The 20,508-nt window shown below is 58.5% G+C and overlaps 1 protein-coding gene across 2 annotated transcripts in view; it reads left to right on the top strand.

Annotated features, from left to right (window-relative positions):
• The window catches only part of LMX1B (LIM homeobox transcription factor 1 beta), an 86,315-nt gene extending 71,075 nt beyond the window's left edge, over positions 1 to 15,240 (top strand). The window contains exons 3-8 of one of the 2 annotated variants that reach the window (XM_065927132.1): positions 6,187 to 6,419; positions 8,547 to 8,728; positions 8,900 to 8,977; positions 9,116 to 9,182; positions 11,349 to 11,492; positions 11,797 to 15,240. In XM_065927132.1, the coding sequence (XP_065783204.1) occupies positions 6,187 to 6,419; positions 8,547 to 8,728; positions 8,900 to 8,977; positions 9,116 to 9,182; positions 11,349 to 11,492; positions 11,797 to 11,954 (862 nt within the window). In that variant the 3' untranslated portion in view covers positions 11,955 to 15,240. Of the gene's footprint in view, positions 1 to 6,186; positions 6,420 to 8,546; positions 8,729 to 8,899; positions 8,978 to 9,115; positions 9,183 to 11,348; positions 11,514 to 11,796 lie in introns of both variants that reach the window. The other variant, XM_065927131.1, reaches the window with a different exon arrangement.
• Positions 15,241 to 20,508: the final 5,268 nt, after the last annotated feature.

Genomic DNA, 20,508 nt, shown 5'->3' with positions numbered 1-20,508 from the left:
CTGCCCACCAGCTCAATGCCAGAGCAAAGGGTAGGGGATTGAATTAGTTCCCTCTTTCTAAAACAGTGGGGAGTTCAGAGACACAAATATCTGGATCTGGAGGCATCAGGGAAGGCTTCAGAGAGGAGGTGGTGCTTTGAGTTGTGTCTTGAAGTCTGAAGATGAGTTCAACAAGAAAAAAAGGGAAGGGTTTGAGAAAATGGATCGTAGAGTCAGATGGAATTTTAGGTGCTAAGGAGGCTGGAAGGGACTTGTGTTCTGGGAACAACGAGAAGCGTGGCAGCTAGGGCAGAGGACCGAAGGCCAGGTGTGGCAGGGTAGAGTGGGGGCCTTGAATGCCATGATTAGATCTTTGGGCTTCTTCTAAAACTGTTGGGAGCTCTTGGACTGAGAACCCAGCGAGGGGCTACATAAACTGTAGCCCTGTTTTTATGTAGCACTACATAAACTGTAGTGCAGTGACGGGGGTCCGGGAATAGCAGTACAGTGAGGAGGCAGAGGACCTTCTCCTCACCAAGGAGAGAGAACTGGTGCTAGAAAGCTTTGGATAGATGATGACAGTGATCGTGATCTGCACTTATCAAGCCTTTCTCGTGTGCCCAGCTGTGACCCCACTGGACAGATGGGGTCACTGAGGCTCAGAGAGGAGAAGGGACTTGTGTGGGATTCCAGTGCGAGGAAATGACAGAAGCAGGATTCCAAGCCTAGTGCATGCTGTGTGGCCTCTAAGATCTGGGGTTGAAGACCCAGGAGGAGAACCCCGAGGGACCCTGGGACATTAGGAAACCAGTTTTATCAGAGGTAAAAACAATCACCTGTGTTGCATGCATCTCTGCAGGTATCAATGGTTTGAAAGTGTTAGTCACTCAGTCGTGTCCGACTCTTTGTAGGGACCATAACCCGCCAGGCTCCTCTGTCCATGAGATTCTCTAGGCAAGAATATCAAAGTGGGTTGCCATTCCCTTCTTCAGGGGATCTTCCTGACCCAGGGATCAAACCCCAGTCTCCTGCATTGCAGGCAGATTCTTTGCCATCTGAGCCGTCAGGAAAGTCCATCAAGAATTTAAGAGAAATTAATCAATCAGATTTGTAATCTATGTTCACTTGCTCCCGAAAAAAAAATGGTTTTTTTTAGTTTTGTTCATTAGCTTTATGACCTTAATACATTGAGCATTAAACAAATAAGCCTCAAAGGAGGTGGAGATGTGTTGTCCTAGGCTGAGACACTTTAAGGGAAGGACATCCTGAAAAGGGTGTCCTTACTCTTACAATTACAATTTCTTACTTTGCAATTATAGATGATCCTGGGGGAAGGGGATATGTTTGCTGCAGGGGGAGATATTCAATTTGGTTTAAGGGAAACCCAGCCAGCCACCTTGCCTAGAGAATCCCATGGACAGAGGAGCCTGGAGAGCTGCAGTCTGTATGGTAGCTCAGGGTCAGACACAGCTGAAGGGACTTAGCATGCACACATACACACACCCAGCCACACCTAGTAGGTGCTGGGCTTATGTCAAGTGATAAAAACTTGGAGTGTTCAGAGCCTTGAGGGCAGACAGACGTGGGCATGGCAAAAGGCCAGGGTACTTGATGAACGGAAACGTTTGGATGCACAGTGCGAAGAGGGCGTGTATAGTGATGCTGCCACGGGACCTTGAACCTGCCTTCTGCACCTTCCCGCGCTCATCTGTGAAACAGAGATGGAAACAGTGATTTCCTTCTAGGGTTCTGTGAGGACTTAATGGGGTGATGCAGCTAGATGTTAATTGAGATCAATGATACTAATGAGACAGCCAGAGGATTGAGCCAGGAGTGCTCTGTCCAGCCTCCAGACAGAAGCTAGAAGGACGGATCCAGAATCCAGGATGGAGATGAGAGGAAGCATGGTTAGGATCTGTCAGGCAGCCTGCTCCCAGGAACTCCTAGGAGATCCTGGCAAGGGCAATTCAGGAAAGCATGTTGGACTCACACAGAACAGGAGAAGGGCAGACACCAGCTGTTATGGAATGCCTTTTAGTGCCAGCAGAGGGCTGAGAACTTTACATGGGTTTGGCCCTCCCAGCAGCCCCATGGGCGGGTACCATCATTCCCATTTTCCAGATGAAAAAACTGCAGCTCAGAGAGATTAAAATGTTTTGACTAAAGTCACACAGGGAAAAGTTATGGAGACAGGAGGGAACACCAAGATCCCGGTTCAGCACCCCCACCTCCCCACACAGCTCCTCTCCCAGGGGGCCCTGTCTCCCCAGGGCAGGTGGGTGGGGCTTGCCCTGCCTCACAGGCTAAACAGCACTCTATTGGCTGGTTCAGCGGTCATTCAGCAAACATTCACTGCTTACCTTTAGTGGGTTCGGGGACTTGGGCTCACAGAGGTGGCCCGGGGGAAGGTGCACCTGGAAATACATGAAGTGTGTCTGCGACTGGAAAGGAGGAGGGGGCTTTGGGAGGAAGGGATGCCCAAGCTAAATCCTTTCAAATTAGCAGGTGTTTGCCAGCCAAAGGTTGGGAGTGGGGGGAATGGCCTTCTAGGTTGTGGGGACAGCGTGTGGAAAGCATAGGTGGTTTACGTGGAAAATGGGGAAGAGGTTGTGTGGGTTGGCAGCAAGTGATGTGGCCCCAAGTCTTTCACGAGTGAGTCTTTGTCTAGCTTTGGAGCTTCTGGATTGGGGGAGGGGCCAGGGCAGGCAGATTGGCACCAAGAGGGCATGACCGCTAGAGGGGAAGTCACAGGTAACTCTACCGTGGCCAGAGCTTTGGAGCCGCCCCACAGCGCCCACCATCCGTGACCCCTGCTGCATCCAGGCTTTGCAGCCCCAGTGCGGGAAGCAGAAGCACCCATCTGGGGCCCCCAGCCCTGCTCCTACCGAGGAGGGACATGAGTGAGATTCAGACTTGCCCAGGGTCCCCGAGCTGGGAGGGAGGAAGAGCAGGTCCAAGGCTCCAAACCCACGGCCCTTGTTGCTTTGGGGGCCCCTCATGCCAGCCTCTGGGGCAGGAGGGGAAGGGAGGCGGGGAGGTGCGGAGCTTTTCAGCCCTAGCTATTCTGTCTCCAGTCAATATTTGCAGCTTCCAGGCAGTGTTCACAGAGCGGCTTCCCCAGTCCCCCCATCACTCCCTTTGTGCTCACAGCTTTAACCTGACAACTCTGCATTTTCACACTGAGAAACCAGCAGCATTGTTGAGTCCATTATACAGATAAGCGAGCTTAGAGGGAGGAAATTACTCACAAGCCAGCAAGCGGCAGAAACAGGCATTGAACCTGAGTCCATCTGATTCCATTGCCACCCGCCTCTGGTTGGGGCTGCTTCTCAATGGCTGGTTCCACGGATCCTGTGTGATGGGAGGGATTCAGGGAGGGAGTAGGGGCTCATAGAAAGGAGGGGCTCCCGCTGGCACCCCAGCCCCTCCCACACATGCTGTTTGTAGCTCTCACCCTGGCATGGTAGACAAAGGCAGCCCCATAATTGGGAGCAAGTATTTCATGCATCCCCCCCGATGTTTTATTGGGTGGAGAGATGCTTGGAGACCAAACGGATGGCCCATTCCGTTTATAAAGTGTGCACAGTTTGTTTTATTTCCCGAGTTTTTGCAATCTAGATAACAGATGATGCCCCGAGTGGCTGGCGCTGCCTCCGTAATGGCGGCACCGAGCCTTTGGAGAAGTATTAATAATAGATTGTGTTGATGAGTTTGGAGAAAGTAGCAATCGACCCCCTGCTGCCAAGGCATTAGTGCGGCTGTTCTGAACGAAGCCTGCGTGGTGGCAGCGCCTGCAAATGCAGGTCACCCCCCCACCGCTGCCGCCACCTCCTCCCCCAGACTCAGAGGGCTTCTTCTCTGGGAACCACCCAAGGCGTGCCAACCTGGCCTGGGGCCCCAGGTGGACCCAGAGATGCCCCCGCACTTTTCCGCCCGTGGGCCACAGAGGCCAGGCTGCAGCCCTTGTTGGGCCCCTAGGTCAGGAGGTAGAATGTGGGGAGGGGGAGAGACAGGCAGTGAGAGGAGCAAGACAGAAGTGTTCCCCATGTCAGAGCAGCAGGTTCTGCAAACCTGGCTTCTTCCCTAGCCCCTTGGCAGAGCTGGAGGGCCAGCCCGGTTCTTAGGGGCCTCTGCTTAGGGCGCCATGGACAGTTGGGTGGGTTGCAGCCTGAACAAAGGTCTCTAGCCAGAGGGCCAAATTGGAGCTGACTTTGGCTCTTGTTCCCCTGGTGAAGCCATGTGCTGTGTGGACCAATGGGGTCCTGCCTGCCTGAGCTAAGCCTTCACTTACAGGCTTTGCAGACACTGAGGCCTCCTGGTGGATCAGGTGGACCTCCGTGGAACTGGGAGCTGACAGGGCCACGCGCCATCACTCTGATGTGGGACTCATTCATTGAGTTACATGCTCAGCCCCATTGAGTCCTGATAACAGCCATTGAGGAAAGTCATGTTGACATCCCTGTTTCACAGTAGAGGGAACTGAGGCTGGAGGTGAGCACAGAGGAGGCCACCTCCCCCAGACTGGGGCATCAAAGAAGGCTTCCCAGAAGAGGTGACGTCGGAGTTGGGCATTGCAGGATGAGTAGGAGCCTGCTGGGTAGACTAGAGGTGGCTGGCAGGGGTTGCTGGGGCATCCCCAGTTTGAGTGCCCTGGCCGGTGCCAGGGCAGCAGGCAGAGCTGGGATTGGCCCTGCCCACTGTGTCCCACCCGCTCACCGTGGGTGGTGTGGATGGCAGCCCCGGGAAGGGAGGCAGGCCGAGAGCCTCGCATTTATGGCCGTTTCTGTTCCAGAACCGATTAGTAGAGAATTGCAGCTGTAATCTGTGCCTGTGATGGCGGGCCATAAAGAGGGATGGGATGCGCGCAGTGCTCCCAAGGTGGCGCCCGCAGACGTGGCCGGGGGACGCGGGGAATGAAAAATGGTTTTAATTCCCTCCCAGCAGCAATAATTTGATTCTTCATAAATTTTTCCATCAAAGTGTTGTTGAGGCTGAGTTCCCACAGAGCAGGGCACGTGACAGGGATGGGGAGCCAGGAGGAGTGGTCAGTAGGTGCAGGCCGGGGCGGGGTCCTGCTCAGACCCTTGTACTCACTCGCCAGAGTCACGAAGACCCCCACCCCCACCCCTAGCATTGTCTCCCGAGATGAAAGATGGATCCTCTTTGTCACGGAGGGACCAGATCAGGACCCGGCTCCATCATTTACTACCCACGTGATCCTGAACACTTGCCTGCCTCCCAGCACCTCAGTTTTCTTATCTCTAAAATGGGATTGATATTTCCAGCCTCGTAGGGTTGTTGCAAGGATGAAATGCATTTCTGTACACAGAGCGCTTAGAAGAGCGGCTGATACTGCACACATGTTCTGTGACTATCTGTTCATGGGGAGATTCCTAGGCTGAAATGAGAAATAAGCAGGTGTGGCCCAGGCAAGGGCCAGAGGAAGAGCATGCCAGAGGGCCACAGTGATGGTGCCCTGGAGGGCTTCAGGCTGTTCCGTGGAGCTGCAGCTTCTGGGAGTACAGGGGTTAAGAGGGGAGGTGGGACTGTGAAGGGCCTGAGGGCCAAACTCAGGAACTTGGAGTTTCTCCTGAGGGCACAAGGGAGCCAGGGATGAGTCTGGGGCAGGGAGGCAGTGTGATCACATGTGTGCTTGGGACAGACCCCTCTGGTTCTCATCCTGGAGGGTGAGTCGAAGGGTTGGAGAGGCTGTGAACCAGGGAGGACACTGGGGCAGTCCCTCAGGCAGGAGGGGAGGGAGCCAGGCTGGGTGATGGGTTGGGCAAGGCTGGGGATCACTTGGATGTGGGGGAGAGGCGGGACCAGGGAGGAGACACACAGGTGTTGGAGAGAGGGCAGATGGGACCTGTGGGCTGCCGGTCCTTCTGCTCAGGGCAGGGCCGGCCCTGCACTCTGAGGGAAGGTGGAGGCCGGCCCTGCACTCTGCCCTCTAGTGGCCACTCTGTCTCTGAGCGGCAGGCTCTTGAGCTGACATCTTTGGGCAGGATGCCCAGTGCCCATCTTGGGGTCGTCGGGCACCCTGCCAGCCAAGGGGTAGGGCTCTCACTATCTGGCTCTGTGCCCAGAGAGGGCCTCTCCCGCTTGGGCCAGGGGGGTCTGGGTGGCAGGAGGAGGTGCTCTGTGGGCAGTGCCTCTGGGAGGGACTCCCGAGCCCAGCCAACATGCCCCTCCTCTGTGTACCCACAGACTCTTCGCGGCCAAGTGCAGCGGCTGCATGGAGAAGATCGCCCCCACCGAGTTTGTGATGCGGGCGCTAGAGTGTGTGTACCACCTGGGCTGCTTCTGCTGCTGCGTGTGTGAGCGGCAGCTACGCAAGGGTGACGAGTTTGTGCTCAAGGAGGGCCAGCTGCTGTGCAAGGGTGACTACGAGAAGGAGAAGGATCTGCTCAGCTCCGTGAGCCCCGACGAGTCCGACTCCGGTGAGCAGCGGCTGGTGGTGGGTGGGAGCTTGGCAAGGACGCCGCGGAGGGTTGCCCCACAGGAGAAACCCGCTCCTGACCCTGGGACCCGTACCCCAGACAGACAGTGCAGTGCATACATGCATGGAGGTGTTCACATGTGGGGTACACACAGACACGTGTGCACGGCCCCACAGACCCACAAACGCACCTGGACATGATCACGCACAGGTATAGATGCATGTGATCATACAGGCACACACACAAGCACATAAAACGTGTGTGTGGATACCCACGCCCAGGAATCTAAAAACACAGATGCGTGTCCACGTGCAGACATGTGCTTGCATGCCCAAGCATGCCAAAGCCCACACCCATATAAACACACATGTGTACACGTGCCCTAGCACACTCGTGCAGTAAGCATCTGGCTACACATTTACCCATGTGCTCACATGTACTGTGGTTTGCACACACGTGAACGCATGCCCCCTGCTCTCTGGCCCAGCACCCCTCTTCTTTCCCTTGCTGTGACCCCACCGCAGTCCCACCTCACAGGGGTCTCTCCCAGCACCTAGTCTGCAGGCATCTGCTCTGCTGCATCCTGTCTCCATCACACCCCCCCAAGTCTTCAGCAGTGGGGGGACTGGAGTCCTTGGTGGTGGAGGGAAATCCTCCATTTCCTGGGGTGAAGGCCCCTCTCCACCCTGCTCCAGCCCCCCAAAGACTGCCAGTCTGGAGCTCTCCTGGAAGGAAGGGCAGGGCCAACCAGGAACAAGTTAATATGGAGGAAAAAGTCAGGAAGCAGGCTGGCACCTGGTCATTCCTGGGGGTGGCAAAGACAGACTGGAGCAGGGGGCGTGGGGAGGAGGTGCCCTGGTCTGCCAGGCCCTTGTGGGGAACCTGGAGCCCATGGTCAGAGGACCTGTCCGCACAAAGGCACCATGTCCCTGCCAGAGCCCTTGGAGGGGGGTATGAGCTGCCCATGCTCTGTCCCTCTGCCCGCCCCTGGGCAGGGCACCGTGGTGGCTAGGCTGCCTGGGCTCCTGAGGGAGAATGGGGGCCAGCCAGGTGCCATTGGCACATTCCTGCCAGGCCTAGGAAGGGGTTCTCGGAGGGAGGCCCCCCTCCACAGGGACTCATGCTCGGAGGAAGATGGGCTGGGGGCAGCAGGAGACATGTGGGGTGGGGGAGGCTCTGCTGTCTGCCTGGGGCCAGCATCTCTGAGACCCATAACTCAGGCATGCAAGTGGGTGTGGGTGTTGCTGGGTGAAGACGCATGCTTCTGCATGCGGGTATATGTGTGTGTCCAGACGTGTGCATGCCTGTATGTCCCTGCCTGCAAGCATGCACTTGCATGCATGTGTGTGTGAGTGCATGCACACGTCAGGGTCACAAACACGCCCGAGTGAGAACGTCCGGAGTGTGTGTGTCTTTGCTCGTCAATCCTTAGTCCCTGGAAGCTCCTTGGAGTCTCCTCTCTGGGTCCCCAGGCCCAGCCGGTGCTGGGCTAGTACCATGGGAACTGGTTTTCCCGAAGGCCGGCATGCTGGGCTGGGGTCCCCCAGGGACCGGAGGCCCAGGCAGGTCGGGTCAGGGGAAGCCCGGGGCCAGACTGAGCACAGCTGCCAGCATCCCTCATCAGGAGGGCCATGGGCCTGATGGCAGGTCGGCCGCCTGTGAGCGTCCGCGTAGCTGTGCTCCCTTCCGTGTGCCAGCCACACGTGTGCACCTGTGTGTTTCTGCAGTGCCCGAACCTGTCCCCATGTGGGCCTGTCTCTCTGCCCTTCTGAATGCGTGTGCATCTGAGTGTGCAGCGTGTGTGCACGCCTGCTCACCAGGGTGCCTTCCTCTGCCTGTCTGGTCAGCAGGGCAGGTCTGGAGGCTTTGGTTCAGGTCTCCCCAGGGAGCTGAGATAAGGACCGAGGACCGTTTGCTGAGGCAGGGAACACGCCGGACCGGGTGGGGCAGTGGGTGGGCAGGGATGAGAGATGAGACGAGGCGCGGCCTGTGGGCCAGGGGGAGGGGGCGGTCTTTACCCTGAGGGCCCAGGTGGGTCGGGCCAGGTGTTGGCAGGAGGTGACGGGACCCCATCAGGCCACGGGTTCCTGAGGAGACGGGCTGACCCGCTGCATCGTGTCCCCACAGTGAAGAGCGAGGATGAAGACGGGGACATGAAGCCGGCCAAGGGGCAGGGCAGCCAGAGCAAGGGCAGCGGGGACGACGGGAAGGACCCACGGAGGCCCAAGCGGCCCCGGACCATCCTCACGACGCAGCAGCGAAGAGCCTTCAAGGCCTCCTTCGAGGTCTCCTCCAAGCCCTGCCGGAAGGTGAGGGGCGGCCGGGGTGGGGCGGGGGCTGACACCCCCACACCCGCTGCCTTTCCAGACTCCTGAGGGGACCTGGGGGTCCCTGCACCTCCCCGCCCAGCGCCCCGGACCTGCCAGCTCCCAGCGCCTGCCCACCCCCCGGGCCTGACCCGTCTCCCTCTCTCTGGGCAGGTCCGAGAGACGCTGGCGGCGGAGACGGGCCTCAGCGTGCGCGTGGTCCAGGTCTGGTTTCAGAACCAAAGAGCAAAGGTGAGGACCAGCCACCGGCTACCCTGCTGGGCAAGGGATGGGTCGGGCAGGCAGAAGGCTGGGGGCCTGATGAGGGTGGGGGGGGGCGGGAGTGCGTGGGGGCCAAGGCGGGGCTGGCACGCACCATGTCTCCTGCAGATGAAGAAGCTGGCACGGCGGCATCAGCAGCAGCAGGAACAGCAGAACTCCCAGCGGCTGGGCCAAGGTGAGCCAAGGGCCCAGCGCGGGGCTCAGTCTGTCACGGGACTCCCAGGAAATTTCTCCCACCCCGGGGGTCAGACCTCAGGGAGCCGGTGCCTGGGAACCTGCTGAGGTCAGCGGACAGGCAGTGGGGACCGCGGGACGCAGGAGGAGGAGAAATGCGGGGGAGGCGGCCCGGAGCGGGGACAGAATTTCCGCACTCACCCTCTCTGTGTGCCAGGCACGGTCCTCACCATTCAACAGCTTCCGTCTCACTTAACTCACAGATCCCGGAGAGGAGGGGCATTGTTACCGCCCACCTCTCAGATGAGCAGACTGAGGTTCAGGAGACGAAGGGACTCGCGGGGATCGCTCAGCTAGTAAGGGGCAAAGCTAGGCTTTGGCCCTGAGTGTAGGGCTCCTGCATGCATGCTCGGTTATTCAGTTGTGTCCCACTCAGCAACCGCATGGACTGTAGCCCTCTAGACTCCTCTGTCCGTGGGATTCTCCAGGCAAGAATACTGGAGTGGGCTGCCATGCCCTCCTCCAGGGGATCTTTCCAACCCAGGGATCGAACCTGAGTCTCTTATGTCTCCTACATTGGCAGGCAGGTTCTTTACCACTGGACCACCAGGGAAGTACCTTTCGGGAGCCTAAATCTGTGCTTTTAACATGACCACACACCCTCCTGCCCACACAGAATTCAGCGGAAGCCTCCAGAGAAATCTCCAGAGAAAGTCTGCAGGGTGTTGAGGAGTCCAGGGTAGACTGAGCTTTGCCCAAATGCTGTTTCCACATCTTGGACTGGGGCTGGCCTCCCGGACCCCGGCGGGACCCCGGTGGAGCCTTCTAGGCCTTGGAGGGGGGCCCAGGTGTTCCCTGAGACTGCTGGACTGGGGTGGGGGCCGCTGCTGTCTGCTCCCACGGGAGACGAGTGCCCTGAGGCAGATGCCAGGGCACTGATGGGCAGCCCAGGACTCTGAGGGCTTCAGGGCCACGGGTGTCCTCAGAGCCCAGCTCTCCGTGTCTTCTCTCTGCCCCCTCTCCTGAGACAGCCCAGCCTTCGGGGGCTGCCACCATGGCCGTGGGCGTCTCAGCCTGCTCCTACACTGTGTCTCGCTCTCCAGGGGTCCCAGCTGCCGCCTGGATGCAGCCTCCCCAAGAACATTCCAGGTCCCCTCTAGCTCATCACAGCCCACACTGCACTTCTTGCCCTTGCTCCCGGACCACGTGCACACAACACCCCCTGCTGCTCCCCACCCCTGCCCCACCCACCCACCCAGTACCCACACCAGAAACCCGGGAGTCGCCGCTGACCTGTCCTGTCACATGAGCACTGCATCTGCTCAGTCACCCAGTTGGGCAGTAATTTCTTCTCCCAGGTCCCTCATGCCCCTCTCAGACTTTCCTGCATCTACCTTAATAGGGACCCAAGCCCCTCGCCCCACCTGTCTCCTCTTGATGGGCCCTGCCTCTGTCCTCCACCCTCCCAGCCTTTCTCCGCAGTCCCTCCACAGCCAAGACCCTCCACTGGCTTCCTACAGCCTTGAGGGACACCCCACCCCTGACTCAGCTCGGGTCCCCAGGGAACCATCTCTCTCCCCAGGCATGACCTTCTCTTGTCCTCATGTCCAGCCTCGTAGACTGGGCTCCCTGCTCCCACCGGGCAGTTTCTCCCTTCTCTGCCTTTGGTGCCCTTCAGCCTGGCATCCTGCTCCTAGCTAGGCTGGTCAAACCCTCTGCTGGTTTTTGAAGTTACATGGAGGTGGAAGGCCCCTTCCTCCAGGGAGCCCTCCTTCCCTGAGCCTTGTTGACCCAGGTGCAGGCTCCACCTTGATGTGGCAGGTGCAGGGCACTCAGTGCACCCACGTGTAATGAGTCATTCCTGGCTGTTACCAGAATCTTCTGACTTTGGATAAACTAGTTCTGCTAGAGGCGCTGGAGTGTGTGTGTGTCTGGGGGCAGGTCAGATATCGAGGCTCAGCGACCCTGGACGGTCACGGGCAACCTCAGCAGGGGGAGGGGCTGGGAAGGAGGTGGTCAGAGGGACGGCAGCAGGCAGCCTGGACTGGGTAGCAGGGTGGGGGTGGTGTGGGATGGGAAGCCATGGGGGACTCCTGGGGCACATCCGTGAGGTACTCTCTAGGCCAGGACAACCTGGGCGGTCAGTGAGGGCGTGCTCTCTCCCCAGAGGTCCTGTCCAGTCGCATGGAGGGCATGATGGCCTCCTACACGCCGCTGGCCCCGCCGCAGCAGCAGATCGTGGCCATGGAGCAGAGCCCCTACGGCAGCAGCGACCCCTTCCAGCAGGGCCTCACGCCGCCCCAAATGCCAGGTGACCACATGAACCCCTATGGTAAGCTGCCCCACCCCTCACGGCCCAGCACGGCCCCTGCCCCCACAGCCTGACCTGGCAGGCCCTTCCAGCACAGCCCATTTGCCTTCTCCTGTCGGGAAGGGGGCACCCTGGAGACGCCCACCCACAGCCCCCGAACACCCCCCGCCGGCCGGCAGTCATCCTGTCCCTCCCTCACCTCCAGCCACACGGCCTGTAGGGCCAGTGGGGCCCCCAGGAGTCCCCTCCTGGACCCCCCGGTGCTGACGCCCACCCCCTCTGCCTACCCCCACCCCATCCCCAGGCAACGACTCCATCTTCCACGACATCGACAGCGATACCTCCTTAACCAGCCTCAGCGACTGCTTTCTCGGCTCCTCGGACGTGGGCTCCCTGCAGGCCCGCGTGGGGAACCCCATCGACAGGCTCTACTCCATGCAGAGTTCCTACTTCGCCTCCTGAGAGCCAGCCTGGCGGCACGGACGCTTGGGCAAGGGTCCTGGAGAGGGGGCCGCTGGCCGCAGTCGCTGCCTCACCACCCCCAACCCCACCGCCTGCACAGACTCTGCAGACAGCCATACGGTGCCCTCCCCTCGGCCAACCGGGCCTGGCTAACGTGCCCACCGGGCGCAGCCAGACAGGCAGACAGGCGCAGCCTGGGCAGGGACTGTGTCCTGCCCCCAGAGACCATGTCACCCCCAGGGACCCAGAACTCTCGGACAGCCACTCGCCTCCCAGCCGCACCTTGGCCTCCATCGCCTCCCTCCCCCTCCCCATCTCTTTTATGGGAAGCTTAAATTCTCTCTATTTTTTTAAACGTTCCCTCTGTGTCCAGGCCACCTCCATGGCGCAGGCCTAGGTCAAGGCAGGCCCCCACCCCGTGCATGCCCCAGACGATGGCGTGAGAAACCCATGTACCCTGGGCCCTGCACTGCACCCACCTCCCCCCACCTCTGGGGGCAGGCCCACCAGCCTAGGATCACCCCTTCTACCTGGAGCCTGGGGCGGGAGTGGGGATGGGCCTGGCAGGTGGGCCAGGCCCACCACGGCTCTCCCCTGGGGAAGGGGGAGTCACGGGGGCACCGGGGGCGGGAAGGTTGAGCCCAGGCCGACTCAAAGGGATGGAGACATACATGCAGATGCACATGCTTCAAGGCACACCCATGCGGATGTGCACACGGGTAACTAGACACGCTGAGAGACGGAGAGGCCTCTGTGGGTCAGCCCTGCCACGTCAGGAAAGGGAAGGAGGCCGGCGGGGTGGGGCAGGGAGCCCCTCTGACAGCAATAGGACGGGCGGGCGGAAGGGCAGAGGAGGTGAGCTCAGAGCACATGGATGCAGATATATCTTCGCCTCCTCCCAGATGGGGACTGCCTGGGCGGTCAGGGGCCCAGGACCAGGCGGAATCAGGCCACCTGGCAGCCTCCAGGTGGGAAGACATCTCAGAAGCCACCCCCTTGGCACTCCATCTGATGCTAGGCTCTCACCCAAACTGCTCCTGCCTCTCCTTGCACACCTCCAGTGACGAGGAGCTCACTACTTCATCAGGCCCCAAGTTCAGCTGCCTTTTCTGCTGATCTCATCTCTGTCCCTTTTCAGGCTTTGTCCTCACTTCTCGAAGCCAGGCTTCCTTTTAAAAGCCCTTCCTTTTCCAGCTCTTCCTTTTAAAATTGTACCACCCCAGCCCCCACCCCTATCCCCCCAGCCTGGCTCCAGCTTCCCCTCTAAACATGTAGAACAGACATAACCCAGTCTCCCCACTATCATCAACCAGCCTGGCTCTTCCGGGCTCTTCTTGTTCCACAAACTTCCACAGGGTCTCAGCCGACGTCCCGCGTCCTTCTGCAGCCTCAGCCGGCCCAGGTTCTGGGCCATCCTTGGTCCTGGGTCTCCACTGGTCCCATAGGCAGCCACTCTGTCCTTTTGAGGGTTGGTCCCTTTTCTCCTCTTGGGCCCATATAGTCAAGTCATGCTGGGGGCACTTGGAACAGGTCTGGGGTAGATGCTCCCTGCCCAGTAGACCTGGCCCTTCTCTCCCAGATTCTTTATGTTGAAAGGAACCTCAGGAATGGATCAACTCGTTTGCCCGTTATCCCGCAGCTGGAGAACGGGGCCAGGAGAGGGGCGGGACAGGCCTCTCCGCTAGTCAGGAACAGAGCTGGGGCAGAGAATAGGGACACCACGCCAGCTCCTCGTGCTCTGTGCCTGGTGAACGGCCTCCGAGTTGGGGGACATGCGTGACTCCTCTTTGGAGACTTGCCCCCCACTGGGTCCGCAGAAACCCCAAGTCCAGCCTGGGCTCTGCCTCTGCCATGACACTGCCCCCTGCCAGGAGCTGGTACAGGACACGTGCTGATGACCCGCGGGTTGTCAAAGCCAGAGGGCCCTCAGGTCCCCATGCCAGAGACACCCCACCAGCCAGTTTAGGTTAACTCCTTCGCTCTCCTGCAGCTTGCTGCCCCCAGGCTCTGACGACCACTCTGCCCAACTCGGTGTCGGGACACAGATGAGCAAGATGTAGGGCCCCTTTTGAGGACTTCTTTCCTGGGAGGAGAGACATACACATTCTGTCCCAAGCTTTTCCAGACACTGTTGGGGACCCATTTCTCAGATGAGGAACCTGAGGCTCAGAGCAGGCTACCCAGCAGAAGCACATGGGACCAGTCAGGCTTGCTGGGGTTGGGGCGAGTTGAGATGACTGGGTTCTGTCCACTTCATGTAGGAAAGCACAGCCTTGACCTGGGGCGGGGGAGGTGAGTGGCCTTGACCACCCCCACCCCTGCCGTGATGTGGGACCACCATCACGTGGTGCCTGGGTGGGAGGCCCAAGGGAAGGGGGATGTGACAGACTGTTCTCTGGAGGAAGAGGGAGAAAGTGATGGATGGAGGGGAGTGTCAGAGGAAAGCGGAGTTATGCTTCCCTGTGGGGAAGCTGAGGCTCAGAGGGAGGAAGGAATCTGCCCCTGGTAACACGAGGAGTGTTACCACCTTCACCATGGAGGCCTCCAGGGAGGCCGCACAGAGGGACACTGGTTCTAAGGGTCAGATCACGGGCCCAGCAGAGGCTATAGAGAAGGAGCCAGTGCTGGTGGGCTGGGCATCTCGGGAGGCTTCCTGGAGGCGGTGACGTGGGGAGTCCACCATGTCCAGATGAGCAGGCCCTAGCAGTGAGGCTCGGGGGAAGGAGAATTGGCTGACCTCTGCCAGGCCCCAGCCTGAGCTCTGGGCACCACCTGGGATGGGACTCTCACCTCCCGTCTGGGAGAACCTGCAGCTCTGGGGCTCACTCTTCCCTGTGGGGAAGGGGGAGATCCACACTCACAGATACGCGCACACACACACACACAGCCAGACACACACGAAGGCTCACAGACCCACATTGACAGACACGCCGCCTGGGGGCTGGGGGAGCAGGAGGGACCCTCGAACCTTTGGCCCTTGGACGGCGCCATTGCCAGTGGGCCTCTCTGCTGCGGCCGCCCCACCGGCGTCCCACGGGAGCCCAGCCCAGCCAGGTGTGGGGACCGGGCCGCCGGCCATTCCTGTTCTCCTTGTACAGACTCTCACTGTCCACCCGCCATCCCCAGACACATTTTATTTAATAACTTGTCATTGTTAAATTATTTATTAGCGTTTACCACATCACCACCCCCACCCTGCCCTCCACTCTCACCTTCTGCCTCTTCCCACGAAAGCAGAAAATGGAAACAACAGAAAAAGACGAGACATCAGTATATTTGTAAATAAACCAACCTGTACACGCCTGTGGTGCCTCTCCTTGGGGGAGGGGCTGTGTGGGGCCTGAGCCAGTCCTGCCTGAGACGTCAGCAGATTTCTCAGTGGGTGCCAGGGTCAGCAGGTCAGGAAGGGAGAGCCTGGGGTACCTGGTCTTGCCCAACACATTCCCTTGTTCCATCCTATAATCGTCACCTCCCCATCCTTGTCCTGTCCCAACCCCGACACATCTCCATCCTTGAAACAAATGCCTCCCTCCCGTCTCAATCATCCCTTTCCCCAAGACACTCAACCAACCACTACAGGGGCCCCTTAAGTGCCAGCCACTAGGCTGAGAACTGGGGATTAGTCCCTGCCTCACGGAGATAGATGATGTGATGTGAGCTCAGCCTTGTTACAGGGGTACCCAACCTCATCTGGAAGGGCGGAGCATCATGGAAGGCTTCCTGGAAGAAACTGCATATTAAGCTGAGATGGGAAGTTAGCTGGTGTAAGGGGACTGGGTGAGGAGGAGGAGGAGTGTCTGCAAGTTCTTCAAGCTTATGCAAACACCTCAGGTGCCGGCAGAATCTTGTGACTCTCCTAAACTGCAAGAATAGCTAAGTTTGGAGCCTGGAGAGAAGAAATGAGGCCAGAGGCAAAGCCAGACCATCCAGGGTCTTGCTGCTGAGTGGAGAATGGATCCAAGTAGGTCAGGTGGACTGGACAAAGATGGGAGTCAATGGGTTGCCTAGGCGACAGATGATGACGGTTCTGACTAGGGTGGTAATGGGAGAAAGAAGTAAGATCCTGGAGATTCTGTGAGAGAGGGGAGTGAAGGCAACATTGAGGTTACTAGATCGCTGGGACAGGGGTACCTGGAGCACTCTGATCTGGAGCACGGGGAGCTGAGGGTCTCTGGGGCATCCACGAGCTTCAAAGGGGCCAGACCTGAGCATCCAGGTGTTCAACAACCAGGTAGATGGTCACTGAGGCACAAGGTGGGTGAGATCGCTCGGGGGACTGCAACACGGGAGAATGAAGCTGAGGCCAAATCCTGAGGAATCACGAGGGCACGGGGCTGACATGGCCCTGGGATCCAGGGGAGTTGGGGGTTAGGGTGGGGTCGGGTGGGGTGTGGAGATGGCAGAGACTCAAGGAATTTGGTTTTCAAACTATATTCCTTGAGGACTCGAGGTTCCCTAGAGTACCTTGGGGAAGACCAGCATGTGCGCATGCACAAGCACGTGCCGATGCTGGCTCCGTGGGTCGGTTTGCCTGGGTAGGTTGTGCAGGAAGCTGGGTGCCTGCAGACGATCACTGTCTGGTGTGCAACTGGCTGCCTAGATCTACCTACGGGCTCAGGAGTCTCAGACTTGTGTCTGTGCAGGGGTGAAGACATTTGCACATCCACTCCTGGGTGTATCATCGTACATCTCTGCCTGGCTGTGCATCCAGGAGGCCCCGAGTCCGCAGACCTGAAGTCCCGATGTTTTGCTCCTTCCCCCACCACCTGGCTGCTCCTTCTCAGTCCCCTCCCTGTTCCCGCAGCCAGGAGCACCTGGGAGCACCTGGAGCGTCTCTCTCTCTGCCCACGGGCACCAGCGCCCCCGGGGACGGCCGCACCCCCCCTTCTCCTGCAGCCTCGGGCGACCCGCAGCCCCACGGGTTTCTGGGCTTGTTCATTGACTCCTCCAAGGTCCTATTTTCAGAAGGGAAATGCAAGGCTCAGAAGGAGGAGATGACCAGCTAGCTCAGTACGACAAAGCAAATGGGGGGCAGCAGAAATCGCTCAAAACCAGGTTCGGCTGCAAACCCACGGCCTGGACACCACCCCGGCTGCCTCCCCAGGCCCACACTCTGGCCCTGCAACCTGGTCCTCCAAGGTCAGGCCCAGGGACCCAGAAAACTCTTCCCTTCTGAATGGCCTCACTGAGGCTCAGAGAAATCGAGTCGCTTGGTCCAGACTGCAACAGCATGGAGGCAGGACTAACTTGGGTCTTCCACCCAAGTCCCAGGCCTGGGCTTCTGTGAGAGGCGCCTCCCAGCCCCCCTCCCCCATCCCACCCCCCAGCAGTGAGCTGACAGCTATCTTGCCAACAGCAATCGTTTAAAATCCTGTCACTAAAAAATGTTTGGGTGGGGGGTGGACAGGGGACTGTGTTAATCCACCGCCTGCCTGTCTTCTCCCCCCAGCCCAGAACATGAAGTCAGGGGAGAGGGAGGAAATGTAGGCCTGGTCTGGAGACAAGAGAGGGTGTGAGACAAGGTCTCTCTCCTGGCCCCTCTTTCCAGAGGACCAATACTAGCCAAGTCTGTGCCACTGCCGTCATAGACTTCAGCCCACTGACCCTCACAATCCAGAACAGCTCTTATCCCATTGTACAGAAGAGAAAACTGAGGCTTGGAGAGCAGCAACTTGCTCCAAGGTGATTCTTCCCAGGAACCTGGGGTTGGAGAGGGTCTAGAGTCGAGGAGAGGAGTGGTCCCAGGAGAGGAATGTGATTCTGAATGCACCTTACAAAGCTGGTCCTCAAGGGTGTGAGGCCCAGCTGGGTCCTGTCTCTGGAGCTCACCACTGCCACCTTCCCTGAGAAAACTTCGGGTGTGAGGCCTGGACTGGAGTGGGTGAGGTCTGGGCAACAGCTTGGTAGAATGCAAATCCACCAGGACAGGGGGGTGGTGAGACGCGTGGTCCAATAGGCATTAGGAGGATGGTCTGAAGGAGAGTGGCCGCAGCCCCCCACCAGGATGAGAGGGGCGCCCCCTGGGCTCGGGCAATGCAGTTGCCCTGCCTGCCTGCCCATGGCTGACCTATTAAAAGTTTCGGCGGGCACTGAAGCAGAGGATTAGGTGACCGAGGGGCTCCACTCAATGCTCTGAGTGTAGCCATTGGGAGTGTTCGCCGTGCACCCCACACTGTGTTGAGCCTCACATGTCTTGTTCCACCTTCTCCTCGAAGCCCCATGGGGTGGGAGCAATCGCCAAGTCCACTTGACAGTGAAGTCTCTGCTCTCTGCAGTTCCTCTCACCCTGCCGGGCCAACGCTTCTCTCCTCAGATGCTCTCTTTGGCCTCTGAGTGTCCCAGACCCCCTGCCAGGCAGACCTTGACCCTGGGCACTGATGGATGGACAGGGGGCTCTATGTATGGCTTTGACTGCGGGGCAGCCCCTGGGGCTTGGAGACAGCCCCCAGACTGCTCATCCCTTTTGGTCTTCACCCTTTGCACGGCAGACCCTCCCAGGACCCATGCCCGTCTGGGAAGAAGATAAGAAGGAGCTCGGAGAGAAGCACCAAGGCCTCAAAACTGGGGGAAGGGGGCTCATCAGCTGTGCCTGGGAAATCAGGGGGAGACTCCTGGAGGAGGGAACAGCAGAACAAGTGCTCAGAGGTGGGAACCTCAGAGCGATGGGGCATACCCAGGGTCCTAAAGCCAGAGATGACAGGAGGTGAGATGCCCTCGCTGGGCATGCCAGGGGCAGTCAGCCCCTTGGCAGTGGGAGGATGCCTGACACATCCCACGCCATTGATTTAGCTGAGAATAAAATGAGCAAACTTGAGTAATGGAGAGGGTATATGGGGAGTACCTGTATCTGGCATGCATGCTCCATCACTTCAGTCGCGTCTGACTCTTTTGCGACCCCATGGACTGTAGCCCGCCAGGCTCCTCTGTCCGTGTGATTTTCCAGGTAAGACTACCGGAGTGGGTTACCATGCCCTCCTCCAGGGGATCTTCCTCTCTCAGGTATCGAACCCATGTCTCCTGCATTGCAGGCAGATTCTTTACCTCTGAGCCACTGGAGTAGCCTATTTGTGGCCTAAAGAGGGATCATAAAAGCGAAAAACCTCTGGACCCATTCCTTCAATAAAGAAGATATAACTTTCAACTCCTTGGAGACCATGATGTGCCCCACCATTGTTCCAGAAACCCCTATTGCTTCATTTGAAAAACTCTTGCCCCAATCGAAGCCAAATCAACCATGGAATGACGCTCAGGAAGTTCCTAGCACAAATTCTATTAACAGCAAGAAAGGGCAGGAGTCCCTCATGCAGATCTCCTGTCCGCACAGAATATCCAGGCGCCTTTCTATGGGCAGCACCCTGCTTTCATTCCTTAAGTCCCTTGGGGGTACTTTGCTATTGAATACTAAATCCCCAAAACATACTGGAAGCTCATTTGAATTTTTCTTCTGAACCTGCAGTCATCCATCAGGCCACGAGGTGGCGACCGGGAGTCAGGCAAGTGAGAGCTGAAGCATGGGTTAGGTTCCAGAGATGATGCAGGCTTCAGATAATGGCCAGAGAAGGCAGGAGGGAAGAAACTCTCCTTCTGGGACGTTTCTGCATGCCAAACCCCATTTGAGAGCTTTACATGGACGAGACCACGCATTTTTCAGCATTCTAATTTTATAGAACAAGAAAGTAGGCTCAGAGATGTTAAGGAACACTCCTGAGGCCAGTACAGCTCAGAAATGGCAGAACTGGGATTTGAACCAGAGCTGGGGCAGTGACAGAGACAAAAGAGGAGAAAATGAGGGGAAAGGGAGGGGGAAAGAGCAGCATCTTCTTGCTTCAGAGATTCCCAGTCTTGTTTGTCTGACTCCTCACACTCACCTGCGAGGCACCTACTGGCACTACCCCCATTTTATTGATAAGGAAATGGAGGCTCAGCGAGCTGCGCATCCTCAGTGCCCTGGCTCCTGGGGAATCAACCCTCCCTGAGCCCAGAAGGAGGAGCACAGGGGTGAGGGGAGGACTGCCAAGCACCCCACCGCCCCGCCGGGCCCCTTCCCCTGCACCCCTCCTTCAGGACCCAGGAAAGCCTCATTTACAGGAACACGAAGGGGACCCCCTCACCAGGGCAAGATCCAGCTCCACCCTCAGTGTGCAATGACTCTTGTGGATGCTTCCAGAACATAGGATGCAGGTCACAGCTGGGAGCCCCGGATGTGAGGGTCAGTATTTCATTCTGATCATTTCAGTTCCTGCGGTCTACCAACGAGGGGCAACTGTTCTGGTGGGTGCCTGGGGCTCTGGTGTTTGAGGGGACCCCACCCCATCCAGCTTCAGAGGATGGGAAGTGAGTGCAGTGTTGTCAGGTTCCAGTCCCAGCTCTGCCACTTGCCGGCCACGTGACCTTGGGCAAGTCACTTAACCACCCCCCAGCCTTGGTTTCTTTGTGAACCGAGGGATGAGCATAAGCCATCGTGAGGGTCACATGAGCAAGTGAACCAGGCACAGTGTTCAGCCCACCCTAGGAGCTCAAACAGTGGGGCTGGCTATTCATGGATACCCCTCCC

This window comes from Muntiacus reevesi, chromosome 3, assembly GCF_963930625.1.
Source record: "Muntiacus reevesi chromosome 3, mMunRee1.1, whole genome shotgun sequence".
Classification (NCBI taxonomy): Eukaryota; Metazoa; Chordata; class Mammalia; order Artiodactyla; family Cervidae; genus Muntiacus; species Muntiacus reevesi.
Note: the sequence above shows the minus strand (reverse complement) of the source record. Positions and strands in the feature narration are given on the sequence as shown.